This window comes from Crassostrea angulata, chromosome 10 (genome assembly GCF_025612915.1).
Source record: "Crassostrea angulata isolate pt1a10 chromosome 10, ASM2561291v2, whole genome shotgun sequence".
Classification (NCBI taxonomy): Eukaryota; Metazoa; Mollusca; class Bivalvia; order Ostreida; family Ostreidae; genus Magallana; species Magallana angulata.
In genome coordinates this window covers 134,247-158,147 of record NC_069120.1, presented here as the reverse complement: position 1 = coordinate 158,147, position 23,901 = coordinate 134,247, and the positions used below count along the sequence as shown (strand labels likewise).

The 23,901-nt window shown below is 33.3% G+C and overlaps 2 protein-coding genes across 2 annotated transcripts in view; one reads left to right on the top strand and one right to left on the bottom strand.

The window, feature by feature from the left end:
- Positions 1 to 4,099: 4,099 nt before the first annotated feature.
- LOC128168262 (uncharacterized) lies at positions 4,100 to 4,743 on the bottom strand. Its single transcript, XM_052834458.1, has one exon. It carries the CDS (start codon positions 4,711 to 4,713, stop codon positions 4,105 to 4,107), a length of 609 nt encoding a protein of 202 aa, XP_052690418.1. The 5' UTR covers positions 4,714 to 4,743; the 3' UTR covers positions 4,100 to 4,104.
- Positions 4,744 to 11,293: 6,550 nt separating this feature from the next.
- The window catches only part of LOC128165650 (cell death abnormality protein 1-like), a 111,558-nt gene continuing 98,950 nt past the window's right edge, over positions 11,294 to 23,901 (top strand). The window contains exons 1-4 of the mRNA XM_052830394.1: positions 11,294 to 11,371; positions 13,616 to 13,777; positions 16,144 to 16,226; positions 16,419 to 16,563. Of these exons, the coding sequence (XP_052686354.1) occupies positions 11,296 to 11,371; positions 13,616 to 13,777; positions 16,144 to 16,226; positions 16,419 to 16,563 (466 nt within the window). The 5' untranslated portion in view covers positions 11,294 to 11,295. The remainder of the gene's footprint in view (positions 11,372 to 13,615; positions 13,778 to 16,143; positions 16,227 to 16,418; positions 16,564 to 23,901) is intronic.

Below are 23,901 nucleotides of genomic sequence, written 5' to 3'. Positions count from 1 at the left end.
ATAACAAGAGTCCTATGGGACACATCGTGCACATGATCAAAATTTCCTGTGTCATTTTATTTTAAGATTATTATCGCAAATATAGCATAAGAGTTCACGCTATGGTCGATGTTGCATTTTGTATTTCGATTACGATTCGCAACAAAGATTCTGACTGGTGCATTTATAAAGACCCGCCCATTTATCATGCATGTTGAGAACATGATGCTAACACGTGGAAACAAATTTCGGAGAAAGAAAACTTATAATAAAATTGTACTTCCAAGTTAAAAATTACAGAGTTACTTGAGAACAAACGATGTTAACGTACATGTGTTAATAATGTTAGTGAAAAAAAAAACGAAGAAAAAAATCTCTAAAAGCAGGAATGGGCACATATAGATTAACGTCACATATTGTACTTTGGTATCGAATAGCGTTATTTAGTTTATTATGAAGAAATTCGTCAGAACACTGTTTAGTGAACATACTGTCTTTCCTCTCAAAAAGCTAGCTGCAAAATGTAGATCCAATAGAAATTTCGGATTGACACGCCTTGAACTCATTGGCCGTTTTACAGCATATGTCTTCACATTTTTGCTTACAATAAATCTGAACTGAAATCTTTGAAACATCGTCACCAGCTCCGTAAAATGAAGAAGTGTGGTTTGTTTATATACATGTACAACTGTAAAATGGCGACTCGATTTCCGCGTGAATTTTACTATCCGAGGTTGATGAGCGTGTTTGAGAGAAAGTCAGCGACAAGTAATTCGTCAACATCAATTGTAAATATTGTCTGATTAATATTGAGGTATATGTAATAAAATTAATGTTTTACAGACAGAGGGATTTACAAAATAAGGTTAATCACAGATCAGTCAAAATTGAACACGTTTGTGTCGTAAATTTCAAGTTTTGTGTATGTTTGAAAACACATGCAAACTTAAAGAAGTGTGCCATTGATCGGTTGAAATTCAATAAATTGCAATTTATGTAATATATATTGTCAGTACTGTTGTGAATTATTTGGAATAATCTGTTGAGATTGTCAGTAAAAATTTGGCTGTCAGAATTCCAGAGAAAATCATTAGATAGACTCATAAGATTTAAAACATTAACTTGAGCTTGGCATCTTCCTTCGTCTTGTCTTGGGCCGTTCGGAGATGTTCGGGAAGGTGAACCACCTGAAAATTACACTCTTGGCAGGTGGCTCGCTTCCGCCTCCAGCTGGTCTGTGGCCGCTCATGGTGGCGGGGCCTCTTGCGTCTTTCTGTTCCTGCTGCAACCTCCTCTGATTCATTTTCACTGGCCTGAGGTGGGTCAGGGCTAGCCGGGAGAGCTGCCATAACCTCCTCCTCCGCTACTGCCACGCTTTCCGCTACTGTCATACTCTCCGCATCTTCGCTAGCCAAGGGATTTTGGTCCAATTTGCTCCCTATTAATGGTGAGAAAATTGGACAGAAAACACTTGGCCAGCAAATATGTACTCTCCGCTGCTGCCTTGTACTCCGCTGCCATCGTCGTATCTTTTTTCAAATACCAATTAGTGGTAAACAAAAGATGATAGATTTTTTCAGAGCTACATTTTATATAAGTGTTTATTATTTAAATTATATCTTACCAATACTTGTGGCAATATCCTTAAATTAACCATTGGTTTCTTAAGGAGGATACTCTTCTTTGGGGGTTCCTCGTCAGAGGAGGAGTCCAACTCAGAGAGACAGAGTCCTTGTCATCGTCACCCTCCTCCTCTGAGGACTCTAGTAATGGGGGACTGACATGTCTGTTCTGAATTATATAACAGATATATTTTTAAAAAAAATTAAAATATAAAATAATATTTGAACTTGGAACAATTATTTATCTTGGAAGTGTACCTTCTTTCTCCAGGAGTAGGTCATTTTTTCCTTTGTTGTATGAATACTGTAACTCATCACCGATCTCAATATCTGTTATAGCGAAAATTCCCACCCTTCGGATATTAGAGATATCCATCACCTTTGTCGTTGCTTTCCCTTCAGTGGAATCATTTTCGAGTCGACCAAGGGAGTCGTCCTACGATGTAATTTAATTCACGTATACAATTTTAAGAGATGATTCTAATGTCCAGATTCAATCTAAAAAAATCCTACCAATATTTCGATCCCTTAAACTCAAACTTGAGAATGTATGCCCCACGGCCAGGGTCCTGCTTACATAGAATCCCCCGGTATTCCATGAGGAAGTCCCCGCGACTAAATTTTCTCTGTGCAAATACTCCTCGTCCTTAAAGTATCAGAGATGTGATTTATTTCAAAATATACCAGAGAAAACAACAAAATGTAATTTATTTGTTTAATGTATGCATCATTACCTTTTACACTGTCTACAACTGTAACTTCAAAACCTCTCTGGTCTCGATGCAAAAAACATACTTCAATATTTCCATTTTCCAGTGTCTTTGTCTGTGATAACACTACGTATCGATTTTGTACTATATAACCCATAATACAAATGACGCCAAATTGAGGCGCCAGCGGGGTTTGCTTATTTATATTTTAATATTTAATCGTACGATGGCTAAAAATTATATAAATATAAGTAATAAGGAACCATTCTTTGAATATTATGAGGTGATAATTTCGGTCGGGGCATGATCAAATCTATCATAAAGACCTTCGGGCTTTATTGGATTTGATCACGCCCCGACCAAAATTATCACCTCATAATACTCAAAGAATGATTCCTTATTCCTTATTTATTACCACATCTTGGCGAGTTCTTTGGGCTCTTAATATGCTCATCTAAAATATATTTAATAGGAAATAACTGTAAGTTATTTATGTCATGATGTATAACGGTCAGATAGTGCCATTCATTGTTTATAACAGTAAATCCTTCATATCATGTGTAACAGTAACATACACCAAGACTGACATGTTATTGTGACACACACCTTTACCCACACTATATATCATGTTGCGGAAGACCGACACAATAACATGCCAGTCTTCGAAACATGATATATTGAATATAGGTGTGTGTCACAATAACATGTCCGTCTTCCGCAACATGATATATAAAATGCGTGTAGGTGTGTGTCACATAACATGTCCGTCTCCCGCAACATGATATGTAGAATGTGTGTAGGTGTGTATCACAATAACATGTCAGTCTTATATATATATATATATCAATATGATATATAGAATGTGTGTAGGTGTGTATCACAATAACATGTCAGTCTTATATATATATATATATATCAATATGATATATAGAATGTGTGTAGGTGTGTGTCACAATAACATGTCAGTCTTATATATATATCAACATGATATGTAGAATGTGTGTAGGTGTGTGTCACAATAACATGTCAGTCTTATATATATATCAATATGATATGTAGAATGTGTGTAGGTGTGTGTCACAATAACATGTCAGTCTTATATATATATCAACATGATATGTAGAATGTGTGTAAGTGTGTGTCACAATAACATGCCAGTCTTATATATATATCAATATGATATATAGAATGTGTGTAGGTGTGTATCACAATAACATGTCAGTCTTATATATATATCAATATGATATATCGAATGCGTATAGGTGTGTGTCACAATAACATATCCGTCTTTCTCAACATAGTATGTGTATCAAAGAATCATGTCCTCTATTAATATTTTAGACAGGAGGAAAGTGACTAGGAAGAAGAGTGGAAGGAGGAAGCTGAGGCCGGGTTTGAGAAGGGAGACACCGGCTCAAGCTGGAAACAACGAAGGAAACCACAATTTGTTTACTCAATAGTTTGTTAGACATAAGGTAGAGACAAAAATAACTTACAAAAATCATTTACAGATCCTATCATCCGGTCCTTCTATGCATGGATGTGCAGACTGGAAAAGAATAGATGCAACCGGGTTGCACGCCAGCATTGCAACCAGGTGTTCATCATTTAGTCAACAATTGACCAATACAGAACAGGCCACAAGTATATTATGTATTTCTAATCAAGTAAGATTTTGACAGATAACTGTAAATCAAAGTGAATGTTAATTAAAAGAATAGTAAAATTGAAAAATATATTCACTTTATATGATTAACACAAACCTTACATTAATTACAGGATGATAAATGGAGTTAAGTCATTAATTCCTCTGGTTCACTTTCCTCACTGTCACTCGAATTGTCGGAGTCATCGACTAATGAAGCGTCACTGATGAACTTACCCCAGTCTCTCACACCCAGTTTCCCTTCCTTGTGGTGACGAGCATCGCCAACATACCACAGAATAGCTGCCACATGGACACACATTCCGACCACTCGTGCACCAGCTCTGCATTTATAGTACCAGCCACAGATCTCACCTGATTCGTCTCTGATCCACAATAAGTAGGATTTAGAGGAGACGTGGCGGCTCTGTAAATGCAGTCGTAATAGACCTGGCTCGTCTTTGTGAATACGAATGGCGCAGTCACCTTCAATGTGCTCCTGGGCATAACTTGGTGATAAGTGTAACTGGTATGTGCCACATGTAAGGGATCCGAGTTGCTCCTCATCCAAGCAGGGAAAATCAGTGAGATCCTCAACTTCCTCCCAGCAAACTGTTTGACGATCTAGTTTATTAAGTTCCACACGCTGCTGCAGTGTATTTACCTGCTTGGAGAGGTAAAGCATCTTCGAACCAAGAGCCAGGTCTTCTTCGGCATCACCAGCAGAGAGAGGTTTTAAATCTAAGACAAAATACATTATGAGCAATTGTAATAATGTAAATAATAATCTAATAAAATATGGATATTTAATCAGTTTTGTATTGTCATAGAAATTAAAGGTATTTTTAATGTATAATCTTACAGTTAATAAGCTTATAGGATCATAGATATGCATATTTTGATTAATATCTTTAAATAAATACATGTACATGTACTATTATATGTAGTGATATACAAAAGGTACATGCCTGTTAGATATGGCACACACAATGCAGACAAAATCCCCGATGTGCAGTGTTTGAATTGATGGAAGAATCTTTCCTAAATAACGCCATTGTTATAAAATTACATGTTTCAGAACTCAGGAGATACAAGTTTCTAAATTAATTGTTATAAAATCTGGAACCATTTTTTTAAAAAAAGATTTCAGTGTAATTCTTATTTATACACTTTATACCTTTGTTACAAGTCGACTGCATAGAGTTTGCATTTTCAGTTGGCATCTGTTTCTCTCCCTTTATCATCAAGGATGGCATCTGTGCTTGTATTCCAATCTCCTCAAGGAAGTCCAGAGAGTCCCTGAATCCTCTGTCAATGACAAAAATGTCTTCCTCTCTGACCCAATCGCAAATATCCTCAATGTTGGTTTTCATGACATGCGTTAATATGGTGGCATCATTGTTCTTGGCGATGTAAGGATCCATAACAGATATGAAGTACCCGAACACAATAAACAGTGGTTTAACTAAGGGTCTGCCTTTGTGTAAACTGAACGATTGTCTCTGAAACTTAAAGTTACCACTCTTATTGATGTAGATGTATGTTCCATCTAGGACTAGTACAGTGAAACTCGGTTATAGCGAAGTCCTAGGGACCGATGTATTTACTCCGTTATATCCGTAATCCGCTAAATCCGTATAACGAGTTCGTAATAATAACTATCATGACTACAGCGAATTCACTGTATACATGTATTCTTAGTCCAGACTATATTTTTTGCTAATTAAGGCTTAGAATAAAAATACATTACTTTAATACCTTTATTAATTGGATTGTGAGTCGAAAAAATTATGTGAAAATAAATTCATTCAAACTATGATGTTAAAGGGTAGTGCAAATCTTTTTAAACTGTACAGACATTTGTTATAAAGTGTTAAAGGGGCATGGTCACGATTTTGGTTAGCTGCAGGACTGTAGCTCCCGGTCTGAAAAAATTCGGATGGACGACCTGGGAGCTACAGTGCCTCCCATAGGAAAAATCTGCAATTTACGGCGCACAAAAAAATGCGCTAATTGTGGACTTATTAACCTGATTTTTACTCAAATTCTGTAAAAATAATTTGTACCATTAAATTCTTCTGCCAATTTACTACTGATATCGTCACTTTACTTGCCTCAGACTTTCTCTTTAACATGATAACCGACCTCGGAAAATGAAGTATGTTAATTTACGTCGAGATCGAGAGTCGCCATTTTTAAATGTAAACAAACTTGCACCACTTTAATTTGCAGGGCTGTGATGGTGTTTAAAAGAATATAAGAGGCAAGTGAAGTGACGATATCTGTAGTAAAATGTCCGAGGAATTTTTTGGGATCAAATATTTGTACAGAATGTGATCGTAAATGAGATTAATCAGTCCAAAATTAGCGCAATTTTTTGTGCGCCGTAAATTGCAGTTTTTTACTATGGGAGGCACTGTAGCTCCCAGGTCGTCCATCCGAAATTTTTCAGACCGGGAGCTACAGTCCTGCAGCTAGATTTTGGTCAAAAATGATTTTTTCGATTTTAATGTTTACAATGCTTCAGTAACGCATTTTTAATAGGCAACCAAAATTTGAGTGTCATTTGATGAGTAACAATTCTTCTCTATGTAAACAAAGCGTTTGTTTACATTTTGAATGTTGAAGTGAAAATTCCAGTTTTGGACCTAAAATGAATGTGTTAATCGTTAGGATCTGTTTATTTATGCTTAAAATGAATAATAAGATAGACAAACCAACTTAATAAGATTTTTTACTGGTATATTGAACATATGTAAACAAAAACAGGGCACAAGCCTTGTTTACACGACAAAGAATTCTAAGCCCTGTATCTTGCTTAAAACTCAACGACTGACATCCAAATTTCATTTGATCATTAGAAATGCATTCATAAAGCATTGCAAATAATAAAAAAATAAAAATAAAATTTGACCAAAATCGTGACCATGCCCCTATAAATTTGTTATAATTCACATATATGGGACTCGAAATCAGTTCGCTATATCCGTAAATTAGTTATTATATTCGAATTCGTTAAAACTGAAAATTTGCAAAGATTTGTTAAGAATTTTACCGGGGACTCAAACAAAACTTCGCTATATCCGAGAATTTGCTATATCTGTGTTCGTACCAAACAAGTTTTACTGTATGGCCTGCTAGGTTGCTGCATCACCAAAAAGAGTCTTGACCAGTGGTCGAGTATGTTATTGGATGACCGTTTCTCTTGTGATTAGTGACCAATCCAAGGTTTTCTTTAGCAAATCTGTCATTCATCAAAGCTGTTCTGATTGACTTTATGCTTTACACTGGATCTGGAAATATTAAACAATGTAGAGAGAATGCGGTTTGAGTCCCCTCCCCGATGTTTCATCAAAAAGATGGCCAGGCTGGTACGAACGGATCTTGCTGGGTTTGATCGGACTTTGGTATCTTCAACATATGTAAGCAAATCTTGAAATGAAGCTTTGGATATCCCAAAAAGGTCTATGTATTCTGTGTCAGTATAAGACTATCACTGTTGACAAAACACAGAGTGAAAATACGCCGGTTTGGAACTTTAATTTTCCAATGTATTACCATCAATGAATAAGCTTCTCCCATGGAACTAACTGACCAATCATGACTTAATTTTGTAGAGGAAGGGAATAAAAAGTGGAAATGTAGTACTCCCTTCGTCCAAAAGGCTATCAATTTTAAATTGATACCGTTAAAATTAACGATCTTAAAAACAATTATATATTTCTTCTTCTAAATATCAAACGGGAGACAGAATGCAATGATATGATGAGAAACTGAAATGTTTTAGTTTTACTTTGATTGATGGGGTTCTAAATCATGGGTAAGGGGTATTTTGATTATGTATTAAAAGCATGTGTAAAGTTAGTGTTTACCATTTCGTTTTAAAGTTACGCATATTCATATATTCTACGAAACGCGAGATATTATGATGTAAACATTTTAAAAAACAATGAAATGTCTTCACAACCAGAACAATGTCGGTATCTTTGCTGGTTACTTTGGAAAATGTGAAATGGAGCCTGAACTAACTTTATGTTTATATTGTCACTCACTATTTGCTAATTCTTCCACTTTTAAGTTTGCAACGTGATTAAAAAATATACAATTTTGAAAACGATGCCATATAAATCAAGATATACGATTCAATTACCTAAAAATATTATTCTATTTGTTTCATATTTTTGCAATAAAGATTTACTTGTGTACCATATTATTTCTTTGAACAATTAAACAAGTAATTGAAAAAACAACCCCCCCCCCCCCCAAAAAAAAAAAAAACCCAAAAAACCCAACCAACACATATATTGTGATGAGCTGACTTTTTTTAAATATAAGCTTGTTCTCCTAATCAACTAACAAGTAAAAAAGTCGTATATGCGCTTAGGTTGGTTATTTATTTTTGATTTTCGGTTTCACTTTTTATGAATAAAAGTTCATTGATTTATTTATCTAATTATTTATTATAGCATTAGTCATCTTATGAATTGATTAAATGTTTTGAAGAATAATTAATTTAACTGCGTACCTTTTTAAAAAATTTTGTTCGTAAATTTAAAAAAAAAGCAGCAGAATTAAACGTAATTTTCAATCATTTTTTTAAAAGAAATATATAAGTGATTGTTTATTTTCAAATGATGTTTTTACTTTTAAATGACCGTAAAAATATGTTCTTGTGGTCATCTATAGTTTTTGAGATATGGGGCCCTAAAAAATACATATTCTTTATAATCGGATTTCAAACATCGGGCTCGAAAAAAACAAAGGCTCCTACCCTGCGTGGGGGCTTAAATTTTCGGTGTCATCTATTAGTGGTATACCACTATCACTGTGAAAATACGGTTAATTGGTCATCTCTAGAATTTGAGATTCGGATCCCCACTTATAGAACACTATTCAATCATTATAATGGGGTTTTAAACATCGGGCCCTGAAACATCAAAGGCCCCTACCCTGAGGGCTGAAATTTTCAGAGTCATCTTCAAGTTGTAAACCACTGCCACTATAAAAAATATGGTGATATGGTCATCTCTAGTTTATGAGACATTGGACCCTAAAGAATATGCACTATAATTATTATAATAGGATTTTAAAAATCGGGCTCTGAAACACCGGAAACAAAATTTCTCTAAAACAGAGGTTTAGCCTGGATGAAATTTTCACAAACAGACAAACAGTCTGATGGATTTATTAAAAAATTCTTAAAACATTCTCGCTTAGTACAATTTCAGAACACAGAATTATGCATATAAGTGTATAACTTGTAAAACTTTTTTCAATAAATTACCTAAATTAAGTTCTATGTGTAATTCCATCACACACATGTTCAACTTTCAGCATTATCTATAAAAATAATAAATCGGCAAAACGAAACTTAACCTGTACAGATGAATGCAGATATGCATGTATGCAACCTGGGAGTGTAGAAACATTGATTTTAATCCTTACTGGGTTTCCATAAATATTTTTTATAAAATCTGAACCAAAAGCGTGAGGGAGAAACCCTAGCTTCTATGGGGGAAAAGCTACGATGGGGAAATACTGCTATACAACAGGAGTTATACCGGTACATGGAAAAGGCAGAAGGTGGGCTAGAAGGAGGTGCTGAAGGTGCTGAAAGCACATCTGGCCTACCCCGATCTTGTGTTTTGGCATGCTTTGTGTGCTCCTTTTGTCTTAGATGGTAGTAGCACATACATCTGCATTTGTTGCATAGATTAGATAATCATTGTCACCTGGTGTTCTTCCAGAAAGGCCCTACATTTCTTTGGAATACTGTGTCTGTCTTTTTGTTGCACTCTTCTAGGGCAGTTCAAACAGCTGTAAAACTTGTTTTCAGAACTTGACATCTGAAATATTAAGAAAACAATTCAATTTTATTTTCTTCGAAAAAGTACCAGTATATGTAATATACATGATTTAATTAACAATTTTAATCCATATGTCATGAGTGAAATGTTTAAATATATGTGTCTGGAGAAATAAAATTTGATATTTTAATATAAGGCAAAAGGATTAATGTAAGGATCTTTAGGTTTCAGAAATGCTAAAACTTCTTAGTAAAATCAAATATCCTTGTAACATGTAAGAGTTGTTGCCCTTAAACACCCGCTTGAAAGGTATTTAATATATGCCTAAACAACGGTTAATCTTTTATTTTGAAATAACTATATTAACTCTTGTAAATAAAATAATTGAATTTACCTGATTGATAAAATGATTACCATTTTTTTAAGGTAGGATTAATTTTTTCCATTAAAAACTATGTTCAATTATGTTAAAGTATAAAAGTCAAAACATATCCGATGGAATGTCTCCGTCACCGTATCTTATCATAACGAGCGCAGCCTGCACATCCTTAATTTCCGCAGGTTGCACTACAGTATTAAATCTAACTATTTATTCTTACCAAAATTGCACAGCTTTACATTCTCGCAGCAACTAAATTTTTAAAATGTACAATGTCATATAAAAAAATGATTTGAATTATCATGGAGTTGCCCCCCCCCTCCCCCTTTTTTGAGAGAATGAGAAAAATTAATATGAAAATAAAGAAATCAGGATTGAAATTGAAGTTATATACTAACCACTCCCCCCCCCTCCCCCGATTAGGATTTTGAAGATTTTGGGAAAGTCTTAATTTCCATTTTCATTTATTTTTTTTTTTTTTTTGCTTGTCAAGATTTTTTGGATGAGTCTGGCCCCCCCACTTTCAAAAACGATGCAACGTGCCTGTTTTAAACAACGCTTCATTTACAATTTTCTATCAAAACACACATGTGCATCAAGCAAGGCGTGAGACTTTGTTTACCTCGAAGTTACACAACATTCCACAAAATCATCAAAATAATGCACATTTTTACTAATCAAAAGCGATTTAAAAAAAAAATTGGGGTGTATATCCGTAGGTTTTCCAAGCATTATTCTCATTGGTACTTATATTCTTAATCAATTTTACGTAAAATATTTTAAAATTGTGTTGATCTTTCACCTGCGCCAAGCTATTTTTTACATGCAACAAATTTTCTTCAGCTTCATTCCGTTTTTTTTCTTGTAGCAGGGAGAGTCTCCAAACCATTTGTTTATATATAGTCTTTTACTTAAAAACGAAGCTTCAAAATAGCCGATTATTTGATACTGGTTTTTATATGAATGAATTATCTACGTCTTGCATTAACGGCAGCTTGTATGTAAAGGAAAACATGCAGTTTTATACTGGGTTGATATAATTCAATTTTAACGTTAAGATGCATTCCCTGAGAACTATCGACAGGAATGCAGATCGTGACGTCAAAGTTAACTATGACGTCATTTCGTATGAAGAACAGACAAGAGGCGAAACATGGCTACGGCCACGAAAGACGCTCAAAGTGTTGTGATTCTACTTCTGCTTAATAGCATGTACGTACTGAGTTATTGTAAGTATTAGTTTTTACCATGATATTTTAGATAATTTCTATTTCGATCAAGATGCAAAAAAAGACATGGTTCAGGTTGTTTTAAATGTATTTACTGGTCGCCGTTACGAAAGCCAAAAATGTAGGTCATTCATGTGAAGACTGTAAATAGAAGCTAGATGCTGTCATTAGACAGTATAATACCCGCACAAAGTGTTTGCCCCTAAATAACAACTGTTTTGTACCAGTTTAATTAAAAATGAAGGCCACATCCAAGTTCCGGTAATATTATACATTGAAAAATTAGGGCCTATAATTTTTATAACTGAAGGATGAGATCCCTTCCCATATGATAATACACATGAGCAACATTTTTTGTGCAATTTGGGGTTGAACTGTTTGCATTTGAATTTCAAGTTAATCAATAATCTAAACATGCATTTCATGTCATAGAAAGTATAATGGTCTATATAATTATAACAAACAAAATTAAATTATGCCCTCTCTCCGCGGCGGTTGCCAGCTTTAGATTTGCTTCTGTGTGCCAACATGTGCATAATCGTGTGCATGGATTTAGAGAAGGGGTGGGCGTGAGGAGTCCAGACCCTCCCCGCCCCCCCCCCCCCCCCACACACACATGAAAATTCATTTATATCAATAGTAAACTTACCAAAAATACACCTCGTACTCCAATGCCCTTACAGACATGTAATTGCTCTAACCCATTGCGCTTCAATATTAGGTAACATTATTTTGGGGGGTAAATATTATAACTAATATGAATGAAAAAAAATTCCACTGATGATAATGAAAAACCAACTAGTGTGTGTTATAGACCTTTTATTGTAGTGTTATTTTTCATTTTCAAAAAAGTAGGTCAATGACCTACTTTTTGAGTTAATGTCCATTGTATATTTTTGGAAAATTAAAGGAAAATCACTGAAAATTTTATACTATGATTGAGATTTTCTTAATTGTGAAAATAATACAAAATGCTCAACACTTTTGAAAATGAAATACAATTTATGAATGGCAGTGACACTAAATACATACAAAGCATTAAGTTTTCCTTCACAATTTTTATAAATATTCCAGTCCGAATTTCCTCTATCACTTTTCAAATTCCTACCCATTTTTGATCCAATTTTACAAAAAATTGAATGATGATAATACAAAAACATTTATAGTATTAAACTAATTATATTGATCTTATTCTGTTGGCATATAATTTATATGAAGTCAATGATCAAAATTTTGAGATATGGTGTCTTTTCTCGTTTTTAAGCATATTTCAATATTTTTTAAATTCATGCCATACGGTAATTATAATGAATAAATGAGGTAAAACTACCAGAAAATATGCTAAATTATATAGACTAAAATATAAAATCTTAGCTTTTAATATTAGAGTACTTCCAAAAATGTTTTGGCAGAAAACAAAATCTGCAAAATTTGGTCCGAATTTCCTCTGTTTGGCTAAAAGTCTATTTTTGTTTTGGCATAATTCCATAATAAAGTAGAAATATCGAATGTTATGTCAATAATAATTCATTTCACAGATACTTTTTGTGTTTAGAACAAATTTTACTCATGACATTGAACTTTATAACAATCCGTATGCGAGAACTCAAACCCTGAGTAAACGTCATCCTTAACATTTCATGTCATAGAAAGTATAATAGTCTATACAATTAATACAAACAAAATTAAGTTAAGCCCTCTCTCCTCTGTGTGTCTACATGTACATAATCGTGTGAAAGGGTGGGAGTGAGTCCAGACGCTCACCCCCCCCCCCCCCCCCGTCCTCCCCCCCCCCCCCCAAGAAAATTCATTTATATCAATCGCAAACGGATAAGAACAGACATCAAAAATGGTAGGATCGGGGCATTTTTGTAGGTTAGGTCGGGTTACCCTAAACACACACTATTTTTTTTAGGCCCAACCAAAAAGTACATACTAGTAATTGGCATATGATGCGACTATAGATTCAAGTCGAACTGTTACATTCAAGAGTTACTGTAGTGGATCTACAACGCTTTACTTATGATTAAAACACGTCTAAAAACTGGGTCTAATATTTTTTTTTATCTTGTTTTTATTTGTATTTCACTACGTGTTGTGAATTTTTTTTTGTATCAACTTCTTTGTCACTTTTCCCGCTGCCCAGATAAGTGCTTTTTCCATATTTATTAGCAATTAACAATTAGATATAATTTTTTTGAGCTACTGTAAAACTACATTTTTTCTCACTTTTTTCTTTCCCAGCAAACGGATGTAGTGGCGAAGGAAATTGGTCAGTTTATGACCGGCAGTGCTACAGTTGTATAGCGAATGCTGTTCCTTGGCAAACTGCCAGATCTTCGTGTCTGCAATTAGGGGCGGATCTTGTTACAATCAACAATGCAGGGACACAGTCCTTTGTAGAAAGTATGAAAGTCAACTATTAATAACTTTTAAAGTTATTATTCTCACATATTTTTGTCTCATTAATTCATACAAAACATCCTAATACGGATTTCTTGAAAATAATTCTACATTTTCTGGAATTTTACTTTACAAAGCCAAATTCATTAGTGTTGTAATGAGGAACAATCAAATATTGTCGTTTTTAGCTCATATGAGCTGAAAGCTCAAGTGAGCTTTTCTGATCACGTTTTGTCCATCGTCCGTCTGTCCGTCCATCTCTAAACTTTTACATTTTGAACTTCTCTAAAACCACCTGGCCAATTTCAACCATATTTGGCACAAAGCATCCTTATGGTAAGACAAATATTAATTGCAGGAAAGGAAAATAAAAATCATCGAATAATTCTATTTCAAGTTTGAGAAATTTACGAAAGTAATAATAAAGAAAGAATGGGGGTAGATCAGTTAAAACTTCGGGTTCGGTATTTCGTATATCGAAAACGGGACGGTGTAAAATTAGTCCGGGCCATTTGTCCCGCGCTCTCCCAATTTCCTATTTAGCGTCTAACTTATGTTTCAGTTAGTTTTTTCAAATACCATTTATCAGATATCAAAAAGCATCTTAAGTTTAGTCGATTGTATCATTTCTGCTTCATAAAACACAAATAAGTTTAAAATCGCCAATTTCCTTCGACAAAAGTGTAGATTCGACATATATCCCGGACTACTTTAACACCATCCCATCGAAAACCAGGTAGCCATGTACGACGAACGAAAACGTGTCAAACTGACAAAGATGAATTTGCTTGTTGTGCAACAGTTTACGTGCGGAGGGAATATATGAAACTTGCATAATGTATTTGTGCCGATTTTGTGAAGTAAATAAATGTTTAATATTTCTATGCGTTGACATGTTCACTAGTGACGGTGGTTTTAGCTTGTTATGATTTTAGTTTCATTTTCGTTAATTAAGCCTTTGGACTTGAGGAGAACTATCGCTTGTATTTTGGAATATTTACGCATCAAATAAAACAGAGACAGCTGATTGTTAACCTGCGCAAAATGAGCAAAATCTGATGCACTAACAATATATTATAAAATACAATTCATTTGTATTATTCCTTTTATTCATAATTCGGTACGATCTCTACTAAACGGAGATTTTTTTCGCTGCTAGATATATAAAGGTATATTTATGATGAACAAAATAGTGTGTTCTTTCTTTCATTAGTGCATTTTTTCTTGTTTTAATTGTTTACAATTTTCTATAATTTACTGACTTGTCTAAGAGACAGAGCTTTGTGCACAAGACTTTGTTTGTACAAAGAGCTGAGGTCATGCTTTAATTTGTTTATATTTTAAATGCTGATAAGTTAATACCAAGTTTAAAATAATTAAGTTGAAGGTAACAAATTCATGTAGGCAAACACATGACTCAAACCAAGGTCTGTATCTTCCTTATACTAATAATTCTACAATTGACGCTGAAATTTTGGTTAATAATTAGAAATGTCTTGCCAAAAGGATGATGTGCAGTAACTACTTTCTGGTGCCCCTTCTTATATGAATTATGTATATAAAATCTACACCAATTTTGATAGTTTTTTTAAACAAAGGTAAATAAAAACGAAGGCTTTCAAACAGTTGCCATAGTTCTGACACATTATAATTATGAGGATAAAAGCATTATCGTTGGTCTTAAAAAATATTGCAGCAGAAAAGCATCTTTGTTTGTAGCCATTTGTTCGTTTCTAATGAAGATTAAAATAATGGATGGGCCTTCGTACAATACATTGATTAGAATTATCATGTGACAAGATTGTTCAGTTTTATATTTTATTCATCAGTCAAGTGAGTAAGGTTATGAAACGTCATACGAAATGAATTCACGCCACGTAAATGACAATCATTTATAATGGAAAACCAATTAAATTGTTGAATGTTTTTGATTCGAGAATTGAGCGCACTGAGGTACAATTTTCTTCTTTCACATTTAGGAATTTTTGAAAAATAAAATACAATAGTTAGTGGGTAAATGAGGGAGAAGATGTACCTATATGCTCTCATATATTATGATCTCTTAATTAAGTGGTGGTGGGGGGGGGGGGGGGGGGGGGAAGGGGCGCTAAAATAAAGAGAACCAGAGGTTAACCGTGAACTACTACAAAAAATGTAGTTAAATATCTTTCATGATGTGAATGCCCATATAAAGTCATTGTTGCTCAGGTGAGCGATGTGGCCCCATGGGCCTCTTGTTAGTGTTTAATTTCATAATCGAATTAAAGTTAACATAAAAGACAGCTCTAAAAAAAGAGTATTTGAACGATGAATAATGAACCAGTTTTGATCATGACGTTTATCATCTTGTTTTGATTTGAAAACTTGAGAACTTTGCCCTAACACAAATCGCTGGATTGGACTGAACGATATAGCCACTGAGAGCAAATTTGTCTGGGTTAAAGATTCAACGGTTAGTTGTTTTGTCATACATATGTAAGGGTTTTACTTTCATTGTATTTATTGAATAAAATAATCCTTTGTCGATATTTAATTTTATGTAGGAATAATTTTTGTTATTTATTACATTTTGAAGAAAGTTTAATTAAGGTATTAAAAGTAATGTTCATGAACATTTAGATTTTTACAACTTTTAATTTTGCAGGCAGTTTCTTATTCGAATTGGGCCTCCAGCGAGCCAAATAATGCCGGGGGTGACGAAGACTGTGTTGGCCTTTTGGCGAATATACATGGGTGGAATGATGTTCCCTGTACATTAAGTTACCCTTACATATGTCAGAAACCTGAGGGTAAGTCAGTACACATTCAAACTAAATATATTAACTTATTAGATACGTATGCAGGTTGACGCTTACATAGCAACACAACAATTAAAAGAAAAATCTAAATCAATAGAAAAAAACTAAGGCAATTAAACTTGAGTTAAACTCTATAATCGTATTTTTAAGCGTCACAAATGCAACTGCAATGCTTAATGATAAAGTCAGGGCAATATTCTTGAAAGGAGTTCTTCTTGGTTAGTGGACAACAGTTTGTCACCTCATCTTGGCAAAACTGAAATTATTTTATTTGGTCCTCCAAGAAAACTTGAAAATTTTTACAGATTTTTAAATTGTTTGTGATGGTCATGTCTTAAAGGTCCTGACAGTGTCAAATACTCGGAAATCTGTATTGACAAGTTCCTTTCATGTGAAAATATTGTTTTATGCATTATGAAAAATGTAAATACAAGACTTATTTTAATTTTTATACAGAAATGCAATTTGAGTACACTGTCCAGAAAGATTCTATGTTCTGCCTTGATACAATGTTTTTTGACGATGCTATATGGTATTGTTGAATAAACAATCACATCTTTTAGTTGATAATTTATTAATACTTAAATAATCATGCTAACAACTAAAGATTTGAGATTCGCCGGGTGGTAAACCTCAGGTGAGGGCGGGGATTGATTTTGATATTAGGTGTGAAAGCCCTCAGGGCATGTATTCCTTTAGAGCTCGGGAACATCGCTACTCCCTTATGTTTGAAAAACAACAAAGAAGGAATTATTCATATTTGAAAATTGTTTACAGATATATGTACACTTTACTTATGAATTTCTAAAACCTATGAATCATATGATTCTTGGTAATTAACAACACAATAGAAACTAAGATCAAGCGCGGCACATGGTTTTTAGACGGGGTCACGTGATCCCGTCTATTAGTTTACTGTCAGCCGAAGTCATTCGGCTCACCTCGGCCGATTCCGGTATCCTACATCAAATGAGATGAGGTACGAAATGAGATGAGGTACGAATCTGCCGAGGTGTGCCGAATGAGCCGAAGTCTCAAACCGGAAGGCACGCGTAGAACACATTAATTGAGTCTACGCGTAAGAAAATAGTGCAGAAACTTTTCATGCATTTCAGTGAATATACCGGTATATCATAAAAGCACGCATTAAATCGTTTTAATTCCTGTATGTATAAACCAAATTCTATAAAGAAAATAATCAAATAGTTTTATCGATCAAATTATTCTTGCTCGGGTTCAATAGTTGTAGTATTTTGTGGAATGAGTTACGTAACTGAATGCACAACGCCGTTGACGATCCAGTTGGTGGACGAGTTCATTAATCTATAGAAGGTTGAATGTTGAATCAAAAGTAAAGTTCCCAAACGCAATGTGCCATTTTTGAAAAGTTGGGAATTTTATTTTAACAATCTATCACCTGAAAAATACCGAACTTCATGCGCGAGCCGGGCTAACATCTGGACGGGTCAACACACAGATGTCTTATAAACTAAGTATTAAATACCGGTACTACAAAACCCTGACCCTAACCGTAACTCGTACGTTTATTACTTCTTATAAGACGTATGAGAGGGTCGTGGGCATTTGCAACGGCTTATTCCTCCAGATTCTTTGTTTAGAATAAAAAAAACCCACCATTTGCTACTAAACTTTGGTCGATAGTGTGAATGGAAAGGGGTGCGCAACGCCGGAAAAATGTCCATTCCGAAGTTGCCCGTCCCACTGTTTCTATCATGTTTATATCATGGCAACATTCTAAGCTGTGCAAGATAAGATAGATGTATGACATGTGGTGATAACGAACAGTGTTCCAATTCAATAGTATATAATTAAAAGTATCGAATTAGAGTGGAATATTATTTTTAATTTAACACCATACTTATTTGTGATTTCAGTGACTGTTGGGGGTGGGGGAGGGGGGGGGGTGAGGAATTTATAAATATTTAATATCCGACTTGATTTAAATATTTTTATTATTAAAAAAACATCTAAAATTATGAATATTAAATTATTTCTTTATTCATAATGTTTTTTTAAATATATTTCAACTAGATTTAATAATGTAAAGACCACAAATTCCACTATAAGCCTTTTTGGGGAAATACATTATTACTTATTAGGTTTGTTACTGACTGTTTAAAGAAATTTGTGGGGTCGGTAAAGTCCATAGAAGGCGAGGCGAATAAGTGTTTTGTTTTGTCGAGGACCTAAAGTTTGATATGTAAACAAACGTTTGTGTAGAAAATCAGTTCAAATAACGTTACGTCCGCCATGTTGCCCTATAAATTTTGACGCTTGCCTTTTAAAGAAATTTGTAAGGCAGCCACGTGACGCGTTTCATCCAATGACGCGACATTCTAGTCCGAGGCAAAACAAAGAAAAATAAATCGTCTGACGATGCAAAACAGCGCGTTTGTTTTTGTTAATGAACACGTGTTTCAATGAAGTAAATACCCGTACATTTAGTTTCCCTTTGCAATCTCTAAACAGTAAAAACGAATATTAATATATATATATATATATATATATATATATATATATATATATATATATATATATATATATATATATATATACACACTTTTTACATCTTTTCTCATTAACATCCATATCAACCGAATATTTAGATTCCGCGCCGGTTTCTTCTATTACGATAATACGAACGAAACATTCATTGACATGTGACAAAGGACTATGTGCGGTATCGTCAAATATCTGCCCCCGATTTCAACCAATTTTTGAATAGTATCGTATAAAGATAAAATCTTCACAAATCATTGTATAGAGGATGCCTATAACTTTAATAATGATTTCAGTCATCATTTCTCATTCGCTGTGTATCTATGACGTCACCTAAATGGCCAAATTCCCGCAAATTTGCAATCAAATGAAAATATTCTCATTTTTGCTCTATATTATGCATTCGGAAGTATAGAGCGCAAGTCTGCTCAAGTGCGATTTTTACATATATTTTTCTTCAGATTGTAATACACACTATACTAAAATATGGTACTTGAGAAAGCCTGCGCTCGATGTTTCCCAGTCGAAAAACCATCGGAAAACACCCATATTTCGCTACAAAACATCAATTTATCAAAATAATGCAATCTTCATGACGTCATTTCTACATTATGACGTCACTTTGGTGATAACCTTTTACACCTTTATTTCCAAAATGATTTTAACTATCTTTCACCTTATTTTTAAAGCTCTTTCTAAAACTTTGATTTTGGGGGCAAAAAATGCATAAAACCGCACATAGTCCTTTTAGGTCTAAACTTCGAGTTTTCTTTTGAACATTTAAAATGTAAATAAAAACATGCCTTGAGCTTTACATAACAAAAAACTGTAAGCTCTGTAGCTTACTTATAATTTCAACCGAAACTCAAACTTTGGTTGAATATTAAAAATGCCTTTCTCAAGCACTGGTTACATTAAAACAGAATAAAACAAATTTTGACCGAAATCGTAACATAACATAAAAAGAACTTCTACTGGTATGTTGAACCAATGGAAAATGAAACATGGAACGAGCCTCGTTTAAATAACAAATAATTATGAACTCTGTAACTTGCTTAAAACTCTACGAATGACATTCAAATTTTAGTTGATCATTACAAATGCATAAAATAATGCCTTAAGCATCGTTAACAAAAAAAAAAGAAAAAAAAAGAAAAATTGAATTCAATTCAATTTATTGACAAAAAGCACACGTGGCGCAAGTCATACATACAGTATACAAATATAATTAGTACATAGATTTTCTTATGTAAAATGCATCACGTATGGAGTTACAAATATTTTTGTTGATTGAACATCTGATGGGTTAAGATTTTATAAGATATACACGTGTTATTAAAAGGTGAACAATATTCACTTCGTTGTTGTTAATAAAGAGGACATACAAATAAAAAATGATATTCAACTTCAACAACAGTATGACAATTAATACAATATCTTTCGTCCCTTGGAATAATAGGGTTACAATACCTGTCAACCTCTATTTGTAATTTATGTGCACTTATTCTTACTTGAGTAAAAAAGGAACGAATTTTCTTGGAAATGGAAAATCTAAGAATGGTTGAATTTCAAGCTTGTTTAGATATTGTGTACTTATTAACTGGCTGTAGAATGACAATTTTCCATTGTTAATGTCTTCGAAAACTATATTTTCAAAATAGTTTTTCAAATTATATTAAAAATCATTTATAGATACTGTATTAGTATGTGAACCAATAGTATCGTCAATGATTCTTCGTATACAGTAATGCCAACAAGGTTTTCCATTTCCTGCAAGTTTTTCATCCTCTAAATATGCATGTTTTAAAAGCCATCTGAGTTCTCTTGATCTGAAACAATTTTCTGCACTCTGAAATAATATCTGTGTAACGACTTATATATTCTGTTAATAATAGAAAGTGCACCAAACTCTATTCTAACTGCTAAATTAGAAGCTTTATTATCAATGAAGTTTTGTCAAAATCTTTTGTTATATTTTTAAAATCACTTATCCAAATTTCTGAGGCATAAGTCAAAATTAGCATAATGCATGATTCATAAATCTTATATTGAACTTTTCCTGAAAGACTGTGATTGTTTGGTAGCTTTGATTTGTATGTCTACACTAAAACTTAGCCACAAAAGGCGCCAAATCACCTACCTCTAAAGTCAGCAACAAAAGGCACTAAATCATCTACCCCTAAAGTCAGCTTCAAGAGGTGCATAAGTCAGCAACAAACAGGCTCCTAAAGTCAGCAACAAAAGATTCTAAACTATATACCCCCAATGTCAGTGACAAAAGGTACCAAATCTTCTGTACGTATATTCACCCCTTTGCATTTTCTGAATCATCCCTGTGTCTTAACACATTAAAAGTACTTTGGGTGTATATTAAATTTTGCAAAAGTACTTGTTCAACAATTAAATAGTGTCTTAAGATTGTGAGATTGATGCATAGAAAGGGTTCAGAAATGATTCAATTTCCAGGGAAATGCAAGCAATGCCCGCAATACCGTAATTATCCCGTGTTGACTACTTTTTAGAGTTGTAGTTTGGATTGAAATAATTCGTGTTTATCCCTTGTAACCCATTGATTTTATATCATGTATCCGTTACAGAGAAGAAATATTTTTCTGATTAAATGAAAGTAATAAAGGGTACAGGCGATTTGTTCTCCGTCCAAATTAATTCAAACAATTTAGAGTATTAAATTCACCTCACGAAAAAGATTTTAACTGAGAGTTTTAATTGTATAACGTAAACAGAGATAGAATGAGTGATCTGCCACTGCCTTTCTCATTAACCTGAGTTGATGAAATTAATATGATTAAAATTAGTTGCTTCCTCGAATAGATTTGAAAATAAAAATATTTTGTGCTTTTTGTCTCTGATTTTTCAAGAACATTTAATTCAGGGAGATTTGGTTCATTTATTACCACATTTCAAATTAAGGTTTTGGTTCAGGAGAGTTGGTGCTATTTGTAGCTGACATTTTAAAGACTTCGTTGGTAAGGAAGTTTAGTGCTTTTTGTTGCTGACATTTTAAAGAATTCTTTGGTAAGGAAGTTTAGTGCTTTTTGTTGCTGACATTTTAAAGAATTCTTTTGGTAAGGAAGTTTAGTGCTATTTGTTGCTGGCTTATCAAAATAGTTTAAGTTTTGGATATTTTGGCACTGTTTGTTAAAATAACAAGTAATTCTTTAGGTTTGGGATATATGGTTCTATTGGTGATGACCTTTCAAGAGGGTTAATGTTGAGGAGATGAGGTGCTCTCCGCTAATTTGTCGCTGACTTTTGAGCGGTACTAGTTAGATTTTTGAGGTTAGGCGCTATTTGTGGTTTATTTTTCAGTAATATTTTAAAGGGAGTGATCAGTTCTTACTCAAACGAAAGAAAAAAAAGAGAGAAATTAAACTCAACACATATTGTGACTTCTTGCGCAGTCTATAACAGCCTCCTTGGGTAGCTCAATTAACAGCTCCCATCATTTTAATTGATTTATATTTTTACATTTAAAATGTATGTAAATAATCTAAACCCTACAAGTAATTCATTCCTTCTCATTATATATATATATATATATATATATATATATATATATATATATATATATATATATATATATATATATGGGTCATTATCAAAATATGCAGACTTTTAAAATATGTAAAACATGAGAAAATTATTGGTGAAAAAATTACTTTGATTGCAAAAAACACATTTAACAAACAATGAAGTATAACATCTAAAAATTTGCAAACATTGGAATCTACCATTTGGTTGATAATTAGACTAAAATTAAATGAACTGTGAAAATTTTGTCAGTGGTGTAACAGGCATATAGTATAGGAAAAAATTCTTAAATAAAATAAAATAATTCTTTTAAAATGATGGACATAAAGTTTATATCAACAAACTTCATTTAAAGTTATTAGAATTAGATAACAGAAAATATTTGACACATTTACATAGTGACCAACATAACATTTGAGACAAAGTCTTGATGTTACTCAACAAATTTTTAATTTGAGCATTACAAAGAACACAACTGGATTTTTCTTTTAATGGAGCATAAAAAAGACATTATTGTAAATGCACTGGTGTTTTCAAATACACATGAATCATTGTCAGTTAATTTTATTTGGAGAAAAATGTACACGTTACACCACTGATTATTATGTTTTACCACTGACTAAAAGTTACACCACCTAGCGATAATAAATAAGAGATAAGCGTGTTAAATTTTGTAAAATAAACTAATTTTTATTTTTGATTGCATTTAAAACATAATAAATTTGATCTTAAATAAAAGTTTTCGTGCCTCCTTCTTTCATAATCTGAAGATAGACACACTGTTACACCACTTATAATCAGTGTTACACCACTGACACAAAAATGGCATGTAGATGTTTTTTTTTTTACATGAATTCACTCATTCTTTGATGTTATATTTTTTACTACTGGCATCCACACACTTTTATCCACCTTGTACCGAGTTCGAACTTTCTTCGGCTCATCAATCTCACAAACAACATCTTCAATACTATACCAGCTCATATCATTCATACACTTTGGATAATAAAATTAAAATTTCTCCAATTTTCTCCAAAATCTATGCATACAATGCATATACACTTCCTCTTTGTCTATATATGTTTTTTGAAGCTCAGCTAGCATTTGTTACCTTTAAGTATTGAAAGATTTTAGTATAACATAATAGGGAATGTGAAATGTCAGTGGAATAACATATATTATTGTACACTATAAGTCATTAAAAAATTTGATTTTTTAATAAAAATATGTGGATAATTTCATTTCTTTATTAGAATA